General features: G+C 45.3%; 1 protein-coding gene across 4 annotated transcripts in view; it reads right to left on the reverse strand.

Moving 5' to 3' along the window:
- Nucleotides 1–20,022, reverse strand: part of aplp2 (amyloid beta (A4) precursor-like protein 2) — a 44,641-nt gene that overhangs the window by 9,470 nt on the left and 15,149 nt on the right. For all 4 annotated transcript variants that reach the window (XM_040174899.2, XM_040174891.2, XM_040174908.2 and 1 more), the window contains exons 2-11: nt 13,318–13,491; nt 11,882–12,011; nt 7,160–7,272; nt 5,550–5,788; nt 5,141–5,328; nt 4,500–4,667; nt 3,332–3,465; nt 2,550–2,624; nt 1,990–2,148; nt 1,027–1,155 (exon numbers count right to left, since the gene is read on the reverse strand). In XM_040174899.2, the coding sequence (XP_040030833.2) occupies nt 1,027–1,155; nt 1,990–2,148; nt 2,550–2,624; nt 3,332–3,465; nt 4,500–4,667; nt 5,141–5,328; nt 5,550–5,788; nt 7,160–7,272; nt 11,882–12,011; nt 13,318–13,491 (1,509 nt within the window). The remainder of the gene's footprint in view (nt 1–1,026; nt 1,156–1,989; nt 2,149–2,549; nt 2,625–3,331; nt 3,466–4,499; nt 4,668–5,140; nt 5,329–5,549; nt 5,789–7,159; nt 7,273–11,881; nt 12,012–13,317; nt 13,492–20,022) is intronic.

Genomic DNA, 20,022 nt, shown 5'->3' on the forward strand with positions numbered 1-20,022 from the left:
TTCTACGCGGAAAATGTCAGACTTTTATGAGACACCAACAATCATCTTGATCCCAGAAAGTCCCATAACACACTTACATAAAGCCCAACATGTTAAATATTTACAAAGGAGTCTTTGTGTAATGCTCTTCTAAGTCACATGTATAATCCATAAACCAAAAATGTAGATTTGAACATGCTGAAGGATTGGATGGGTGAAGAAAGACACAGGAGCTCGACAAGTAAACACTGCGAGAGCCCGACGACGGAGATCGGCCTCCCATGACCGAGCACGCAGGCCCACCTGATCCTACGATTCATCCAAATAGTAACACTGTGGTGCTTTCCTCGCCACGCAATGTTGTTTCATCCACCTGCTGTGCTATCGGTACTGGTTTGAGGATGACCACAGATGGTGTTGAAGGGCCCTGACACAAACAGGCCGGTTACATCTAACAGAGGAGCTTGCAGCCAAATCCCCGCGCAGCGGCTCAGAGTCCAGCATTACACAAGACCTGCGCAATGTTAATCTTCGGCTGAGGCTTAAGTGAATGAAACATCCGCCCTGACTCCGTCATTTGAGCTTACTCACTCCTCCTAGGCTCAAAAAAACGCACACACTCTTTCTACCTCCTACACACTGCGAGACAAGGCAAAGCGCAGGCTGAGACATCATTATCCCTCCCCTGTGTGATAGGGAATAGGAGGAGTGTAGGAGCTTGAGTGGCTCTGCATGAGCTTCCACATTCAGTGACACGGCCTCTAATACAGTTTGTTTGTCGTAGGAATGTTGCTAAACGTCCAATTGTGGGAAAGCACCAAATTGAACTATTAAGACCTAAAGGACTGATGATTAATTGTACAGTATACATTTTAGATAGATTTCAACATAAATGCCCAACGTGTGCTTGTTACAGCTTCTCAAATGTGTGGATTTGATGCTTTTCTTTCTTTCTAAATGGAATATTTTCGATAAATGGAACAAGCAACACTGAGACCTTAATTGAGAACTGTTTTCACCAGTGTCACATCCGGATAAAACACTGACCTGCGACTTCATCTGAGCAGCCTTCTCAGGATCCACGGCCAGGACGTGCTGGTAGTGGCGGATGGTGTGTTGGCGGTCCTTATTCTCTGCGCGGACGTACCTCCTGAGGGCTTGCAGGATGCGGTGGGGCTGAGCGCAACATGGAGTGGGAAGAAGAGGGGTAGTTTCTAGTGTTAGGTGGTAAAAAGCCACAATAAATCATTTCTGTGCAATACCAACTGAGAGGGATCAACGTCTCGTGTCAATTTATAGTAAGTGACCTTACAGCAGTTTCATCTCTGAAACTGTTTATTGTCTGCACACACTCTAGTTTTTTTCATTCAGATTTCTGGTTTATTTGATTCAGTCAATAAACCATGAACCGATACGACCTCGAAAAATACTAGTGATCACATTTTGTGATATTTGAGATTAAAAATAAGATGAAAATAATGCAACCCGACAACTCACAGTGTCAAATGTGAGGTACAAAAATAATCTGTTATATGACAAGTCTTCCCACCGCGGATGATGCAATTAACAATTTTGAATCGACTGGTGGTAATTAGAAATGAGCACAAAATGTAAATATTTCAGTCCCCTTTGGGTGACAAGTCTAAAACTGGTGGTTAGAAAAGCCACAAGTTCTCTTAAACAGAAAGCAAAACTGTGCTTGAAAAGATAAGAGGAATATTTAAAAAAAAAACATAACTATAAAAGGATTTTAACTGTGGGTTTAAATGTGATTGACTTTGTGCTCATGGAGGGATTTGGGCATGTGTGTTTTTCTGGATACAACAACCCCTTCTCCTCGTGATGAATTGGAGTGGACAGAGACAGGACATGAGATTAGCCACAGGCCACCAGTAATGTGACATTTGAGTGCTGTATGATAGAAATGTGTGTGTTGTGTGGACAGAGAAAGGCAATAGACACGGAGAGGTGAGGAAGTGATAAAAGATGAGCTCAGAGTGTGTTGTTTACCCTGGGGGGGTCTGCCTGCAGGGCAGCGAGGTAATTCTCCAGGGCCAGACGGCGACGGTCATTCAACATGGCCTCCACCCGGGCAAGGTGAGTCTCCACCAGCTGCTGCTTTTCGCTGGCTGCCTCCTCTTCCAGGGACTCCACCATGGCTTGGAAGTGCTACAAACAAAACCGCACACATGTCTAAAAATGTATATGCGGGCTAAATAGAGTGGCATAACAGAGCCATTTGGATCAGAAATAAGAAAACACTCCTCCCCGTTTCACTCGTGTCGCCTGTCAGCATTGTCAAGGGAATTGGAGGCTTCGCCTACCAGTCAAAAGTCACACACTTTCTCGAATGAGTGGAATGAATGTGTCCAAACTTTTCACTGGTGGTGTGATATAGAAGTCTCTCCAGCGCCCACATTTAGCCAGAGGGTGATAAAGACAGAGCAGCCAGGAAAAAAGAGATCTTTAATGGCACAGGGAGCGAGGGACCCAGGGCCTCTAAGCCGTCGTTTCTCACCCAAACAACGGGACAAAGGGGTGACTCCCGTAGGGAAGGATCGGTGTCTCACCTGGATCAGCGTCTGCCGCTCAGCCTTGGGCAGGTTCTTGGCCTGGCGATCGGCTTCCTCCCACTCTTTTCTTACCTGGAATGAGAGAGACGAAATGAACCCCAGAAAGCTTCAAGCCATTTTGAATGAATCTGTTTTCCAGTTCTGAAAAGTGTAATTGACCCCTCAATCATTATTGGAGACAACTGTGCGTTTGTGTTCTACATACACTGGTATGGGTTAGAAAGGTAAGGGTTACGCTATCAGTCCATGCTCAGGGCTAACCTTACGCTGGGCTTCTATTCCTAGTGCAGAAAAGATCATCAAGACCCAACTGCCCTCTCTGCGGAGCATCTACCACCGCAGGGTTCACAGGAGAGCTGCCTCCATTTTCAAAGACCCCACCCACCCCCAACATGGTCTGTTCTTCTACCCTCAGGCAGGAGGTACAGAAGTGCCAAATGCAGGACCACCAGACTAAAAAACTATTTTTTCCCCACTGCCATTAGAGCCATCAGCAGCTGAGAGGACTCTATAACCTAACTCACAACTGGTCTGCACTTTAGCTTGTTAGGATTTCACTTACTGTTACTGTACTGTTAATTTATATTGCACACATTTCAAGCCACATGCCGGTTAGTTCTTGGTTGTAATAAGCTGCATCATTGTACACTTAAAACTAAAACAAGAACCCTTTCCTGAATGGTTTTGTCGTGTTCATATTGTACAATTTAGCAAGACAAATTTCACATTTTACCCTTTAATTAGGGGAGCAGTGTCCTTGACTCGACCTGGTAACTCACCCTCTCCATACGGTTGCGGTGCCTGATCTCCAGTTGCTCCTTGGCCCTCTGGAAGCGACTGTGCTCCTTGTCGTCGGCTGGTGTCTCAAAGTAGATATCCACATCATCCGTCGGCTGAGAAGTCGGTGCCATGGCTGCAAATTCAGAAGCAGACGGTGAGTAGACGAGGCTACGAACCGACAACCAAGCAGACAGACAGACAGATAAAAATACATATAGAGAGTGAAATAAAAAGAAAGACAAAGACAGAACGTATACTGCAAAGAGAGAGAGAGAAAATTGAGGAAGAGGAATGCAGTGTGAGGTTGGACAAAAATCCTGACAGAAGCACTGCTCTCATTGGCGTTCCTCCAAACTCAGTAACTCAGATAAATGTAAGAGAATCTGACAGTCTTTCCTCTTAAATTCCTTTCATCTTCGCTTTGGCTTTCTGCTGACAGATCTCATCTCCAGCACTGATGGAAATGTCTCTGTGTTTGCTGGCTGGCTCGTGTCGGGGGGGGAGCCACAGGGCTCTGTTCTTGGTTCCCTGCGTACAGTCACGCAAGACTCACTCAACTCCCAAAGACTATAATGCTCTAGGCTCGCAAACATCGTTTCACCTGAGGTCAGTTAACGAATAACGCATTGCTCCTCCTTTGACCTTTACTGCTAGAGCTTTTTGGTTTTTCTTTTCTTCTCATATGCAAAAGACCAATTGGCTTTGACCAAGAACTGCGTTTAAACAGATGAGAAGTCAGCTGGACAGGACATAACTGTTGAAAATGGAAAGAATCATGATTAATTATTAAATATTACATTATAAGTAGGACTGGTGAATCTGAGCAAGAATTCCCTGGAAGAGCACAATGCTACAAACCAAATGTTAATTTCAAAATAGATCTACAGATAACAGTTCCAGTTAATATATAATATACTAATATATAATTAACTAACTAATTAACTAAAACGAACGAGCAAGAATGTGCGGTCAATGACCACATCAGGATATAAAGATCTCGATGCTATGTGACATCCAATATACATCGGTAATCCATTAAATAATGAATCTAATGGATACCCAAGGTGTTTTCAGTGAAGAGTCTGCAGCAGAGACACAGAAAGGGAGAGGAAGAGCCAGAGAGTGTTGTTGTTGTTGTCAAACCAGCCTCTGTCTGGTGAGACTTACTCAGGCGCTTGCACACGGCCATGCAGTATTCCTCCGAGTCGAAATTGTTGCGGTTGCCGGCACAGCCTCCATATATGAAGCGAACGCACTTCCTCTGGCTCATGTCAAAGTGCCAGCGGGGCATGGAGGCCCGGCAGGGGCCCGTCTCAGCCTCCAGGGCGCACACCGCTGCCGGGGGAAAGCTTGTTGTTAGATCATCGGGCCACCGGGGGCAGCGCTTTATTCCAGTCTCAACAACAACACACTCGGAAAACGCTGCCACCGAATACTCCTCACATCCGCTACATTCACGAGTACGATTAAACTGAGCGATTACAAAGGGTACCGGAGAATTATTATTTTTTTGGAACGCGTGCAGGAATTGACGTCAGTTTGGCTTCAGATAACTGGGGGTGATTTGTCCTGGTGCTCTGATAAAGCCGCACAGCGCGTCCCAGTGTCTGCTGTGAGCTGAAGAAAGGGGTAATGCTGATGCATACACTTATCTCATTACAGTCGGCCTGAGATTCAAGCATAACTGCCTATAGATTAAAAGTTAAATGGGTTTGATTACATTTAAGTGGCAGGCAAGCAGCCAATAATGGAGAGAAGGAGAGATAGGAGGAGGAGAGTACACATAGTTTATCCTCCTCGTTACAAACCTTTCACTTCCTGCAGAGTCTTGTCCTCATCTTGGTTCTCTGACGTTTTGCTGCGCTCTTTCTTCTCATACTCGTCCTCCTTATCCACCTCCTCGTCCTCATATACATAGTGGTACTCCTCCTCATCTTCCTCGCCTTCGTCCTCTGGCTCCTCCTTTTGTGTGGGCTCCTCATCGGCTGGTGCCTCACTGAGGGAGGGATGGAGGCAGAGGTGATTGAGTGAGTGAGTGGAGGCCAGGAAGAGAAGAGATTCATCAAACAAGTCAGAGCAGCTGCTACGGGTCAATGTCAGGACACTTTCATTCATCCAGATGGCCGGTAGAACCTCCTCTACGCAGGAGAACGCATATCACGCTCGCAATGTTTCAAAGGCACGCCGAGACCATGGACGGAACCACAGACCGCTCACCTGTCCTCTACGGCATCATCGCCATCCAGGTCGGTCTCGTCAATCTGCTCATCCTCCACCTCCTCCTCCTCCTCTTCCTCTTCCTTCTCGTTGTCCTCCTGGGTGGGCAGGGAAGGTGGAGCAGGCTCTGCGGTGTGGGTGGAGGGGCAGCACACGAACTCGGTGCCGTGGAACTTGTCGATGCCGCAGGGCAGCAGCATCCCGTAGCTGTGCAGCACCATGGAGCTCTTGGCACAAGCCTGACGGGGAGGAAGGAGGCAGCCAGTGATGACGCGCACCGAACATCAGGCCCAGAAGCTCCAGACCTGTGAAGCTGCCGGGGTTTCTAGGCCTCTCACGGCCCTCAGTAGGTATCAACTTTGGTTTTGACAAGGTGACATTTGTTTGACCTTTATTCATGAAGGGAAAGGACTACGTAGACAGATGAAGGAGCGCGTGAGTCACGGAGGATGTGGGGGTTTAATTAATCCAGTCACATGGTATTGTTGACATGCTGCAAGGTCTCTTGTCTTTTGGTCCTCTAGATTTGAGACTAAAAAGAACTGAAATGAATTCATTTGAATAAATTATTGTAAAGTTAAAGGGGGCATGTTCTCCCCGCTGATAGTATTAAATAATTTCTTCTTATCCAGAGCACAGCACCTAGTTCACGTATAGAACGTTACTTCAAAGTCAAATGGTCGCTATGGTTTTATACAAACTTGATTCCTAAAGAAGCAAACAAACATCATCAAATAAATCAGGCTGAATGTTTGTTTTAATTTGTCTCACCAACCTGTTGACAACATTAAATGTGGATAGTAGTTTTTGGTGAAACATGTTGTTTACTTTTAAGCAACAAAGAACAGTATTTATACATCCAGCTCTATGTGAACTATAAAATGGATCTAGTGAAATACAAAGTCAATAAAAAATACATGTTTGTAATCCAATGTCTGTGTTCTTCATTCCAAACCTGTGCATTACTTGAAAAGGATTTCCTTTGTATTTAAACTTGAATCCTGTATGTTGAATGACTTCGACCTTTACTATAAGATGCAGCGTTCTTTTTCCTTTAGATGTACCAATCTACAGATAGAAAGGGAACCAGAGTCTATTCGAGGACACAGCGTACGCCACTTGCATCTATCCACCTACAGAATACTAACATACAAATGATTTTTCTTGCCCACTACGAAGATTAGTTACTGCTTGGCTACAGCAGCTTTGAATGTCATGACTGTCCAGGGCTGCAGATGATCCTCAGACATCTAAGAGTACTCTAAGAAGCACAAGGCAGGGTGAGACAAGAGCAGAATGTCTTAGTCAGACCGGCCCCCAAGGGGAGCTTGGATACGGGCGCAGCACTAATGTGATTAGGAGCTGATTTGTGAGGGCTCCCAGCCAGCCTGTGATCACAGGCCCTCGGAGAGAGGTGGAAAGATATGAAGGAGGGAATAGGAAAGATTGGAAAGTAATAAAAGCGTGACCAGCGGGCCAGTGAAAAAAGGCCGAACAGCTGTTTAGTTTCTAAAAGTCAAATTGATGCTCGGCACGTGACTTTAGTTTTCCATTGCTCCTCTATAGCAGACATTCGGTCGCCGTTTCCTATGAGGTGTTTCCTTCCTTACCTCTTTGGCTACATCGTGCCACTGCTGATGGCTGACGCACATGTCCATGCGCTCCTTGTGGAAGAACTTGCACTTCTCTGGAACCAGAAGCACGTCACTCACAAACTCGCCCACTGTAACAGAAAATCACAAGGGCCGATACACCTGTTAGTCACACCAACAATCTGTCCAGAGGGAGAAAAAAAACGACTTCCCTGCCAGCTCGCTGCTTAACAACAGAGCCGGGGTTAGAAACAATAAATCGGCTAAAAAAAGGAATAGCAGATGAGATGAGTGTAAAAAGGGGCATGATTAAATAATTCATAGATGCCTGGTCCTTTAACGCAGTATAACAGAAAGGGCATTTGACACCGGAACATCTGCCAGTGCACCTGAAGCCGCGATTCATCATCAACCTATAACTCTGCAATCAAAATGGCAATGGAAAAAATCAAGTTTCACACTGCGACTCCCTGCAGGTCAATGATATAATTTGCCTGATGAATTCAATTCAGAGATGTTTTATTCATAGAACGAGGTGACAGAAAGGAGATCAGGGGCAAAATAAATTACATGGAAGGTATCTTGTGAATTTCTATGAATAGCTGCTCGTTGAAAACAACGTGAGTAAGCATATGGCGAAGAGGTCATAAGAAAGATTAAAAAGGACAGCGGCTGCTTATTGGCTGGCGGCGAATCAAGAAGCTCAGGTAGAGCCACGGGCCATCAGATGGAAATCCGGGCGGAGAGAGGAAGGGATGAATGGGAGGTTTAAGGCAAAGTCCAGATCAGAGCGGCTGAGGAACAGGGGGGGTGGGGGGGCTGAAAACACACAAATGAGGGTGTAAAGGTTTTACGATGAGGGCCGGGAGCCTCCCATAACTGCTCATTTACTGGTTTGCCGGGACCTCGGCCTGAGGCAGAGCTGCTGGATCACTTTATACGAGGCAGGCCTGCAGAGGGTGAAAAAGCAGTGCTTTGGAAAATGAGAGGGCAGGAGAGGAAGAGGAGAGGGCTGGAAATAGCAGAGGGCTCGGCAGCTGCTGTTCATCTCCGCCCAGGAGATACAGTAACCACCTTAAAACAACACCCTCATCCCCGCGGGCCCTCGTTCTCCCGCCCTTCTGCTTTGTGTCCACCTCTGGCGGAAAAGTGATTTCATAATTTAATGAAAAGTGCAGCACTTAATTACTGCTGCAAATTGTCTTTGGATATGCTAAACATGTTTGGTTGCAGCTTGTCAAATAAGAACATTTGACACCTTTTCCGCTCATATTTTTATTGTTTCAAATGGAAAATATTGGGGTTTTGGACTAAAACCACACATTTGAAAATATCACCTCTGGATCAAAAATGAAATGGAAACTTTTTGAAACTCATTCTCACAAAGCTTGAATTCATTGCATTGAAATGAGTAATGTATTTCTATATTTTAAGATGCTTATGAAATATGATGTATTGTTATAGCTTGCCTAAACTCACTCGAGGGACAGGAAGGAAGAGACTGGCTCCCGCACACCTTCAGCTCCAAATCCTGCACACTGGATGCTAACTGATTCGTTCACTTTGTCTCTTCATTTCATCTCCGTCTGATTCTCTCTCATTCACAGGCTGCTTTGCTTGGGAGGCGGTAGAGTGGGCTTCATGCAGACGTAATATGCAGTCACACTGCAGTGGGTGATGGATGGAGGTGTTTGGAGAGCAGCTGTGCCTCACAAGCACACAGTGTGTGTGTGTGTGTGTGTGTGTGTGTGTGTGTGTGTGTGTGTGTGTGTGTGTGTGTGTGTGTGTGTGTGTGTGTGTGTATGAGAGCATGTACTTCTCTTTCTCTGTGACCTCCTCTCCACCTACTCGATTCATCCTCCTTTAACCTTCCCGTCGATCACTCTCCCTCCCTAACGCTCTCCTGTCCCCCGAATTGGCTGCATTGGCAGAATCTAGGGGGTGTGAAGGTAAGAATACACCCAAATGTGCCAATGATACCTTCACTACTGGGAGATGGTGGATTAAATTAAGCACCAACCAAATCATACACAGCACAGCGATTGTGTTTCAAGGACCTTGCAACGTAAGACTGCTGTAAGGAAAATTAGCGTAATCGGTGTGAGATGTGAAAAATGATTCAATCTGTAATAGATTATATCAAATCCCCATCATGTTTTTCTCAGTTTTCTAATCATACAATGCTGTATGGAAGTAAGTATTTTTAAACGTCAACGTTGATGTAGTTGTTATCTAGTGTTAGTTGTTGCCATACAGAACATTTTTAAACATACACAACACCGAGCCTTAACCAACACTGTGCCACTTGCTAAAGTCTTACTTTTGGATAACTTTTCACAGAATGTTAAGTATTTGACAATGTCACATTGTGATGGCAACTATATCAAAGTTCAGGCTCTTTCCAAAACATTTTCAGATGCAAAGGAGTGCGTGAAGTTCTAGGAACGAGTTTGTACCCATTATCAAACACAATCCCCAGACGCAGCCTTTCTGATTATATCGGAGGGTTGGCATTGTGTGACAACTCAAGAGGCTCAGTCAACAGAAAGGGAAAAGAATGCGGCATGTCTGTAAATGTTACAAACTCATTTCTACGTCCAAACACACCCTGAAAAAACGTTATTGAAAAAGTCTACTGGGTAGAAGGTCGCTCAGACGGCAAATCAGAACTAAGAATAAGTCTCAGTATCCCTGAAATACATGTGAAATAAAACAGAATTTCTATTTAAGAGTTGTGGTTCAAAACAAATTGGTGTTTTCCCAGAAAATGTGTTTTGAACAAATACCCCTTTTCAAACACAACACAATCTGTATTGTCTCATTGCATTCCCCCCCCCCACAAAACCGCCATACAGCTGCCACTGCTCTCACAATTCTAGATGTAATAATTTAAATAAAGTGTATAAAAATAATCGTCTGCTGTTTGACAAAGACATCATGCTGCAGGGATTAAAGTGCCATGGGAAAAACACCACATTCATTTCCAATGCCATTGTTTGGGCACAGGAAACATGGAGGGATTTGTCTTCGTGACCGAGCCGTTGCAGGGGAGAGATGCTCTCCTTTTACACCGAGCTGCTTCCTGTGGCGCTTCCATTATTCATATAAACCTATTAACTTGACATGGGTACTGGTCTGGACATTTTAATCATATCCTTCAGGCTAGACCACACATCCCTTTGGTCCTTTTTTAATTTCTTTTTGATTCTACTATAATTAATGTACTCTGATGAATACCAGGCAGAACCTTTGATGTCCACTTTTCTGTAACACTATGCGAACATCACAAATAATGAATCGTTCAACAGCACCCCTCATTGCACATAATATGATCGAGAGGCCTGACAGGTGCTGAGCTGCAGAGGTGAGGCACGGTGAGGTGTTAGAGGGATGCCGTGGCTCAGAGCACATGATCACAGCGCTCCGATTAAGCCCCTTACATGCTCCATTACATCATTAAGCAGGAACCCTCAATACCCTTTTTCTTGCCAACACCTTATGTTCATTTCTCCTTCTCAATCTGTCTTCTCCGTTCCCTCTGTGCAGACGTCTCATTTGCAAACCAGCAGAGCAGCCAAGAAGGCCTTTGTAATTTGATAAAGGCATGAGTGCGTTCGCAATGATGACAAACAATGTGCAAGAACAAGCAATGAAGATATTAAATTAGGTAATTTGATTCCTTGAATTACATGGTGCTGTTGCTGAGTCACAATCAGCGGTCTCGGTTTGTTGATGAACGGAATGGACGAACAGATAAGACAGAGGCCATCGCGCCTGGCAGGTGGAGGGGAGCAGCTTCCCGATGTAAGATGAGAGCAAACTGAGGGGATTCTAGAGACCGATTCTGCATGTCAACTCTTCTCATCTGTATTCCCGCCTCAGCCACAGAGTAGCCACTCCAGTTGTGGCGTTTGTTGTCCCGTGAATTTGCCGAAAGCCTCCCGTCTGCGTTTGCCAAAAATGCTCCTGAACGGTGGCCCATTTCACAGTCCAGTGCGACTGCTAATGGCTTTTTCCCCCCCTGAAAGCGGCACAACTCAATCAGCACAGGGCTTTTGGACAGGGGAAGGGTGCCGGAAAGCGTTTAAAACAGAGAGGAAGATGTTTCTTCCTCGCTGACATAGCGGGACAAGTACAAAGTGGAGGATTGTTTCAGGGCCGTATTTCTGTTATTGGAATCCTCAGAGGCAGCAGAAGCGCGACGCGGCCAGCAAAGTCTGAGGCTTCGTCTGACATTTAATAAGCCAGGATATAGCAACGTTGCCACTGCTGATTACAGTGAGGCTGCAGGAGACAAAAGGAGGGAGGGAGGTGTGCATGGTGGCACAGGCAAATGGAGACACGGGGAGTAATAAAGCAGGCCTCCTCACAGACCTCCCTCTCGCTGACCCTGTGTGTCTGTGAGAGTTTATGGCCACTGTCTGAGGGAGAAAATAAGATTGTGCTTTATTGCTCAACAGCCTCGCTGGCAATAATGCCCCCCCCCCCCTCACTCCCCACCTTTCCACCCCCCTGCATCCATTCACATTAGCTCCCATCCAGTCGGGATCTACTTTATCTGCAGCGGAGGGCCGGGATTAGTCATCTGAATCAGACCCGGTATTGCGCTCATTCCCTACGGCTAAATACGATCATAATCTCTTCTTGGTCTATGAAGGGCAAATGGGGGGGAGTGGGGGGGCACACTTGATATGAAAGGTCACGTACAGCCCTTAAACTACTATCAATGTAAAAGCTTACCTAAGCATTTGTACGGCACCACAATGTGGGCGTGGCCCTTGCACGACTTCTTCTCCTTCTTGCACCAGTTCTCAATTCGAATTGGCTGATTGGCTTCCACCACGTTTGTGATTTGGAGCTCGGGATACATCTGTTGGGAGAAGAAGCAGAAAGTATGGACTAAATAATGAGAGAGGCATTTGTGAGCGAGATAAGTGGAGCTTCAATAGGATTCTTTAAACCGTGTTTTACAGTCTCCAGATGCCATCGACCATGAAAGAGAATACAATTGACCCTTTCCCAAAATGCCAGCAAAATGGCGATGGCTTCGTGAATATATACACACATATATATATATACAACCCTACTTTCTTTTTTGGAGAGCTGCAGAATACACGGACAATCCAGCAATCACTTGGTTTAGAAGTAACAGATAATTAAGAGGCAGAATATCGATGTCACGGAGACAGCTATCAGAGGAAATGACAGTGAGAAGAACTGTTCAATTCCTCTCACTGTCATAACCCCGTCCTCACAGAATTATATGAAATGACCCGATTTGCTAACAACACATTACGTGGTGGCACAATAAAGACGATACCAATATAAAGTTAGTCTGGATCTTTTTAGGGTGGGACACACAAATGAAACGATTCCACATGATTTAGCAACATTTCAAGCTTGTGACATTGAGAAAAAACATGGTAGATGAGAGGGAAGTGGATGGGTCAAACAAAGCCCGGGCATTCGACCAGGAGGCCGGTCTTCACGTGTTGTTGTAATATGATGCCTTTGTGCCGTCTTTCCCAAACCTAGCAAAGTGTTTTGTTATGCCTGAACGTTCCTTCGATCAAGACTTCACTTTTTCAGCTAACTGTTGTGAGACTGTGTTGACATAATCTAGGGTTAGTTATTTAATAGCCCAAAAACTGAAAACGGGGGGAAAAAAAGATATATAACTAACTAACAAAATCTTCCAGCGCCTCTCAAAATAGAACAGGCGCAGCTGGGGCTCAGAGGTGGAGCGTGTCGCCCTCTAATCGCAATGCTCCTCCTGCATGTCAAAGTGTCCTTCAAAGTCCAAGTGTCCTTGGGCACAACACACTGAACCCAAATCGCTGTGAGTGTGAACATGTGTGACTCTTTCTGTATTGTACATTTGTGTATGATTGCAGTGCACAGCGCTTTGAGGGATCGGAAGACATAAAAGATAGAAAAGTCAAGTGCTTTTACCGTAGAGAGTTTAGGAATAGCAAATATGCCAGTTTTAAGACTTAATACTCAACTAAATACCACAAAATTAGGAGCTTTAATACAACTATGGGAAATTAAGTAATTTCCTTGGCTGTACCTATGATGACAACACACTTTGTTTTTGCCCTTTTACAACCGTCTGGTGCTTGAATCTCACCACTTTGCAGATACCGATGAGACGCGTCTGTGTCACAGTGACTCACCTCCTGGCAGTACTGCAGCACGCCCTCTTTGGTTCCGACGCAGCTCTTGGTTGCAGATGGATCGGGTTCCCAGCGGCCTGTCTGAATGTTGACATGCATGTTGAGCTTTCCGCAGAACATCGCCACCTGCGGCTCGGCCACGGCAAACCCTGTGCCTGCATTGGCTGCTAGCGCCTGGAGAAGAACAAAAAGGCAGAACGAGAGAGGAGTGGAGGTTAATGGTTGGTGATTATAGATCCCACATAAGATGTGTAGCTTTGTGGCTAACTTGACTAAGTTAGACACTCACTGCCCTACTCGGTTTACTCATGAACTTCTTTGGTCTGAACACGTCATTTACGGCATCGGACGTGCTAGATGCGATGCAGCAACATCAGATCTGCCTGTCAATGCTCGGCGGCTACTGGGTGCAAAGGGGCTCAGACAGGAGACAAATGAATTGCGACTTGGGAATGTTTGGCTTGGTTGATGGTTAAACGAGTAGTGGTTTGATTAAATTTGTGCACAAGGCTTTTTGCTCTGGTGCCCATTGAGTCACTAAGAGGCTGCACATTGAGAGAAAGAGTAGGAAAAAGAACTGCTGTCCGTCATGCCTCACAAACCAGGACATTCCTGGTTGAGGGCAAAGCTTCGCTCATCCAGGCCTCCTGAGACCAAAGCCTTTCAACAAAGAATGAATCATTTATTCTTCAAGGTACACACCGCTGGGTCGTCATCAACTACACTACCACTGCTTTACAGACACATGTGAACAGCAATATACATTATATAACAAAATATGACTTTTAAGATTCTACCGGATTTGTTGAATGAGTTTTGTGATTTACTGCCATCAGTTCTCATCACTGTTTACCTCCCAAACCGCTGAGCAGAAAAGGAAGTCTACCATCCTCCCTGTTTCCTATCATCATTTACCAAGCCCAGCAGTTCCTTCAGCAAACAGGAATCAGGAACACCTTTCAACAAACAAGCCCTCTGCGTAGAAAATGGACACCAACTATCCAGAACGACTGCATTATCAGATTGTGCACACAATTGCCCTGCAGTGCAGTGCTCGCATCCGTCAACTCATCACCTCCTAAATGAGACATCAGTCACGGCCTGCTAACACTCGCCTGATGCTAAAGGGTGTCAGAGCGCAGGAAAGTAGCCCTGCGTGCACTAAAACACACACACACACACACACACACACACCGGGGAGCCTCCAGACAGGAAGCGGAACGGAGCTGATCCCCTCTTGATTGTCGTAATGTCATCAGGCTGGGTAAACAGAGAGATCAGGGGAATGAGCGCTGGGTGCTGGACTCGGAATGTCTGACCGAGATACTGGGCGTGGGGGGAGCTGGTGGGGGGGGGGTAAGCCAGGGGGAAAACAGCTGAAGTGGAGTCTTGAGTAACAGTGTGTTAGACAAAGCTCTCTGTGTAATTCTGCGGAGGCTCCCGGGCTGATAATAGGCGCAGGGCAGAGCAGAGCGAGGACAAAACAAGTGCTGTGTAATCAGCAGTTGGCTGTAGCGTGTGACGGGCTGCAGAGCCGAGTCTGCACGCACACGCATACAAACCGAACACAGCTTCAGTCACATGCGGACATTCAGCCGCACAAGCTCATGATGCGCAAACACATCGTAAAAAAAAACAACCTCAAAAGAACAAAGTGATACACCCACATATGCAGATGTTCATTCTTATAGAAAAACAAATACACCCTGGACTTTCTTTATTTGGTCCTGCAGGCACAACAGCCTCAGATTCAACCTCATTTCCCCTTCTTCCTCCATCTCCGAGTCTTTGTGCTGCACTCCTCCCTCTCTGCACCACCACGGGCTTGTTTGCTCGCCTCCCTCTCATTCCTTTGTGAGATTGGCTCGAGGTATGTACGAGAAGCACAGAGATTGGGAGGAAATGAGGGGCACAGAGAAACAAGGGAGGTAGTGACGACCTGACCACAAGATACACATATTCGGGTCCGGGATAAACAAGCGTTGGAGGCTTTACTATTCCCTCTTACTGCACTGGGCTGTGGCTCAGTCGCGGGGTCAGGTGACTAAATTTATCTCAAAACTAGTAGGAACACGACAAATATCATCCTTGCACATTTATTTGCATGATCCTAGAACCGGTTTGTTCTATTGGCAGCAAAAGCTGTGCATCGGAGCTTTTCTTGTTTTTTCTTTTTGCTGTCATTTGAGTTATTGAACTCCTCCCTAAAGGCCACACGAAATAACTGACAGTGATTTGCTTACGCGGTTTGACATGTTTGCACATGAAGGAGAGGCTCGGGGTCAGGTGACGAAGACACTGAAGCTCTGAGGATTACTTGTTTTCTCCTTAGGTTGATTAAGTTCTAGTCAGCTGCTGCTGATGATATTGATGATTCATGTGCGAACCAACACCCGGATACACACCTTAAGACTCACGTAAGCGTCAGTGCTAGTCGAGCTTGAGGGGTTTATATGACGGGGAGGGTTGGGTGGATTGCCCCAAGATCTATGATCGCATTTTACTTTACTGGGATCAAAAAGATGAGTCATTTTCAACATTTTGACGGGTTAAGGGAGGAGAGATGGGTGGAATGTGGATGTAAAAATATACTTCCAGCAAAAAAACTCAGCATGTCAGTATTCAACAGTGCATTTTCAATGACTGCTCTGCTTTGTTTTGATTTTTGGACTAAGCTTTTCTTTTGGTTCCCAATACAGCTTAGATAGCACACAAACACATTAGCTGAAGAAATGTGCCGCCACGCCTAAAAAGTAATCGAGCATCCATTTGTCATTACTGACTCACCATTTGTTAAATGATGTGTACGTATAAACACCTGCTTCTATGTGGAGGTTCAGCAAGTCAAAGGGAGAGACAAAGGAGGGAGAGAGGGAGTGGAAGTTAGGAAAGGGGAGAGGCAAAGCACTGACAAACAGGGTAGATAGACAATGGCAGCAGACAACATTACGCCCCATCTTGACATATTATTCTCAATAAAATACCACTGTTATAAAGACCGCAGAAGAAACCGGCCTGCCGCCGCCGACGCTTGTCAAAAGCCGTGTGGGTTGAGAACCATTTGGCTCGTTTTCACTCTTTACTGCAAACACACCAGTGTGCTTTCCCAGTGCGCCTCAAGCAGGCACACATTTTTTATTAGCCCGCTCTGTACTCCCAGTCAGGGTTCACATCAAACAAGCTAAGACACGACCGTGCTAGTCAGGAGGAAAACACTACGAATGGAGCAACAAATACACACAAACACAACTCCTTCTAAACCTCCCGGGTAGCAACCCTCTAAACACACACACACACACGTTAAATCTGTCATCATCTTAAGTGGAAAGTATTGCCTTCTAACATTTAAAGTAACTGAGGAAAAGAGTGATGTTATTTTCTGTTGCAGACCATTTACTCTACCTGTAGTCTGCATTTCACCTTCAAGCAGTTTGTGTTCATTTCCTTGGGAAATTAAATTTTTGCTGTGAATGATGACTGTGAGCAGAGTGTAAATTACTGCATTCATCATGTGAGAAAGCTGAAGACAGTGCAAGGAAATAAGGTTACGACAAAACCATACTACAGTTTTACATTTACAGTGATAGATTATTCAGCTCAAGCTATTTTTGATGCAGTCGTTTTGTTTTGCTTGAATGAAAAACCGCTCTTCTAAAAGATTCAAAAGGGAGAAAGTAAAGCATATAAATAGAAAATTACCACGACTATTGGCTCAAACTTAAAAACAAAATAGTAGTAATATCCCTCAATACATTTTTAGAAAAATCCTCCTTGGCAGGTACAGGTCAGTTATCACATGACCTACCCCGCAGCATCTGGGCACCTAACCCTAACCCTAAAGAGGCTAATCCAATCTGTGTGTGTGTGTGTGTGTGTGTGTGTGGTCTCAGGTAAATCCCTCAGGGATGCATGATTGCGTACGAGCTCGGGAAACCGCACAGGAGAATAGTGGGAAAGGGGAAATTAATATATGAGTGTCATGATTGTGTGATGATTTGAACACCTGGGCTTGAGCCCTTATCACCATCCTCCAAACCAAGCGCACACACTTTGAAATAGCCAAAGAGAACCACACAGAAACAGTCAAAGCAGCTCCGCTGTCAGCTTGTCTATGAACCTCAAGGTGGAATGTAGACTAACTTTGGCAGGAGTAGGATGAAGCCCTCCTGACGGGCTGTCCTCCATCAGGACGTGTGGGTTCCCATGATGCTCAGTGTCCACGTGACTAGAGAAATGCTCGGCGTCGTTAATCCACCTAATCCCTGCCTGTGGTGACTTAATGCAAGAGAGGCGGTGGTGAGAAAGCCACACACATGCACTTCTGCGTATGATCTTTATTAACAATATGTGTGGGCATTAAAATGAACGCTGATTCCTTTTTCTTGTTGCTCTCAGAGCAGAAAGTGTGTGAGTGGCGTTGCCTTCCGTTATGTGTAGTGCTAGTGGAGCAATTAAAGCATTGTTTATTTCTTTGTTAGGCTCGATTTAGATTGTTTGGACAAGCTTGAATAGAAAGTTGTTGTATATTGGCCTTCTGCCAATATACATTGTACTTTATGGTTAATCGGTTTCCCATCACTGGTATCCAGTATATTGTTCCAGCCTTATTTTCTTGTGTTAACTTTCCTCCAGTGTGTAGTGGTGTTTGAAATATTAAGTTAAAAGTTTAGGCTCACAGCTAACCCTCATTGTCATTAGTGATTAATCTGACAATTATCTTCTTGGTTCGACTAATTCATTGTTTATTTTATGGATCAAAATGTTTGAAAGAAAACGCCCTTTGCATCTTCCCTTACAGTAACATCGACAATCTGCATTGATAGAGAACAAGTATTTTACTTAGTATACCAGTGCTAATGTTTATCTGGTCATGCTGGATCGAAGTTGTTCTGAAAATGCATCATACATGTTAAACTGCTCAGTGATGGAGGCCGATAGTAGTTTTATAAATCAATATCCAGACACGTGCCAACCTGCCAGTTGAGGTTGTGGGACATCGGTGTGAGGCCGAATGGGGCCTTGACCACTGAAACCATCTCTACCCAAACAGTTCATCGGCAACAGAGAGTGGGGGAGGATGTCCAACAACAAAAGGACCGGGACATTTTCCCCCTGACCAAACACCTCCGCTACCTCCCACACTCCCACAAAGGGGCAGACAGTAAAAACAGAATAATGAAAGGAGAAAGGTGTCATGTTTTTTAAATCAAAAGGGCAACCCCTCACTGCGATGCAAATGAGCTCTTGTGTCCGTGAAATGGCCTTTTGTCTCTTTACCATTTGAAGTTTTGAAGAGGCTGCTGTGGAAACGCCCTGTGTGAGTCACTGTTCCCGGAGTTTGGGGAGTAGTGGAGTCAAATCAGGGCCACTTTCCCTACAAAGAACATCAATGTGTGACATTTACACAAACACGTAAATTCAGTGCGGGATCTCTTCTTCTTTAAAAAAAGACCCTTTTCACTCCTGGGAAAACTAGTCTCTTAAAATGTAACATTATAGAGGGAAATTAGTGTTTAAGTACAAAAAAGGTAAACACAATATTGGACTTTATTCCCATAAAGATTTTCATACGAAAGAACACACTAAACATATTCCAGGTAGCTTTGAGATTAAATTGTAGGCTTGTGTGTGTTTGTCCGAGTTGGAGGCCACCAGAAGCTAAACATAATGCTTTTGTTTACTAGTGGCCACCTTTGCTTGGCTCATTAACCACCGATCATTCATAGCCAGACGGGATCGGACGGAAGAGGAAAGTCTGCTGTCCCTTCTGCCGTTGGACCGTCACAGGGGAGGCACTGCCTCGACCTGCCAGTACCAGCCTCGCCTCAGACGGTAAACCTATTCGTAATCCTTTCCACTAAACCTGTGCTTGATTGAACGTGCCTTTGTTGAAGAGACCGCGTGGAGCTGTTCCAAGGCGCTTAACGCTGGATTTAACATTGACGCGGCCGTGTGCTGTATTTCCTTTCACATCTCAAGACACAACAACTAAGGGGAAAAGGAGTTGATCTTGAGTGCTGAACGATGTGAGGGACACTTAATAAGGGCATTTCTTAATGTTAACTGTTATGGGGGAAACCTCTTGTTCATGTAGGTTCACAAGGCTTCAGATCTTTCAACAACAGCTTCCTTCCCCGTGTGTATCACTAGCGGCCGTGTTTCGTCTGTTCCTCAACAGTTTGAGTCGGCAACACAAGGTAACCACAAGAACACCGAGAGAACACAGTGATCACTATGTGGTTTCCAGTGTATTTAAATAAGAGAACAAATTGGGGCTTTGACTAAACAAACAATAAAATATCTTTGTTTACTCCATCTCCCGGAAATGTTGGGTGTTTGAGAACACCTCTGCCGTTTTATTCAGCAAGAGCAGATGCAAGACATGGTAATAATTAAGCTCCTTTTAGAACGCGGGTAACGGCCCGCGGGCTGCAGGCCAACGGTTGCGCTGATTGAGGGCCGTAGGTCTGCCTGTGTGTCAGGGGGAAACAACATGGCCTCTCTGTAGCCAGCAGACGTGAATGACAACTTGTTCAAATGGCCCGTCACTATGGAAACCCACAAAAGCATCCCAGCTATTCACGCAGAGGAACATTGAGGCTGCAGGAGACAGAGAGGAGGCAGGGGGAAGCGGAGAGGGAGGGGAGGGAAAACATGGGGGCAAAAGAGAGAAACAGATTGTAGAAGTGGAGCAGTGAAAATACG

Source organism: Gasterosteus aculeatus, chromosome 1, assembly GCF_964276395.1.
Source record: "Gasterosteus aculeatus chromosome 1, fGasAcu3.hap1.1, whole genome shotgun sequence".
NCBI classification, from domain to species: Eukaryota; Metazoa; Chordata; class Actinopteri; order Perciformes; family Gasterosteidae; genus Gasterosteus; species Gasterosteus aculeatus.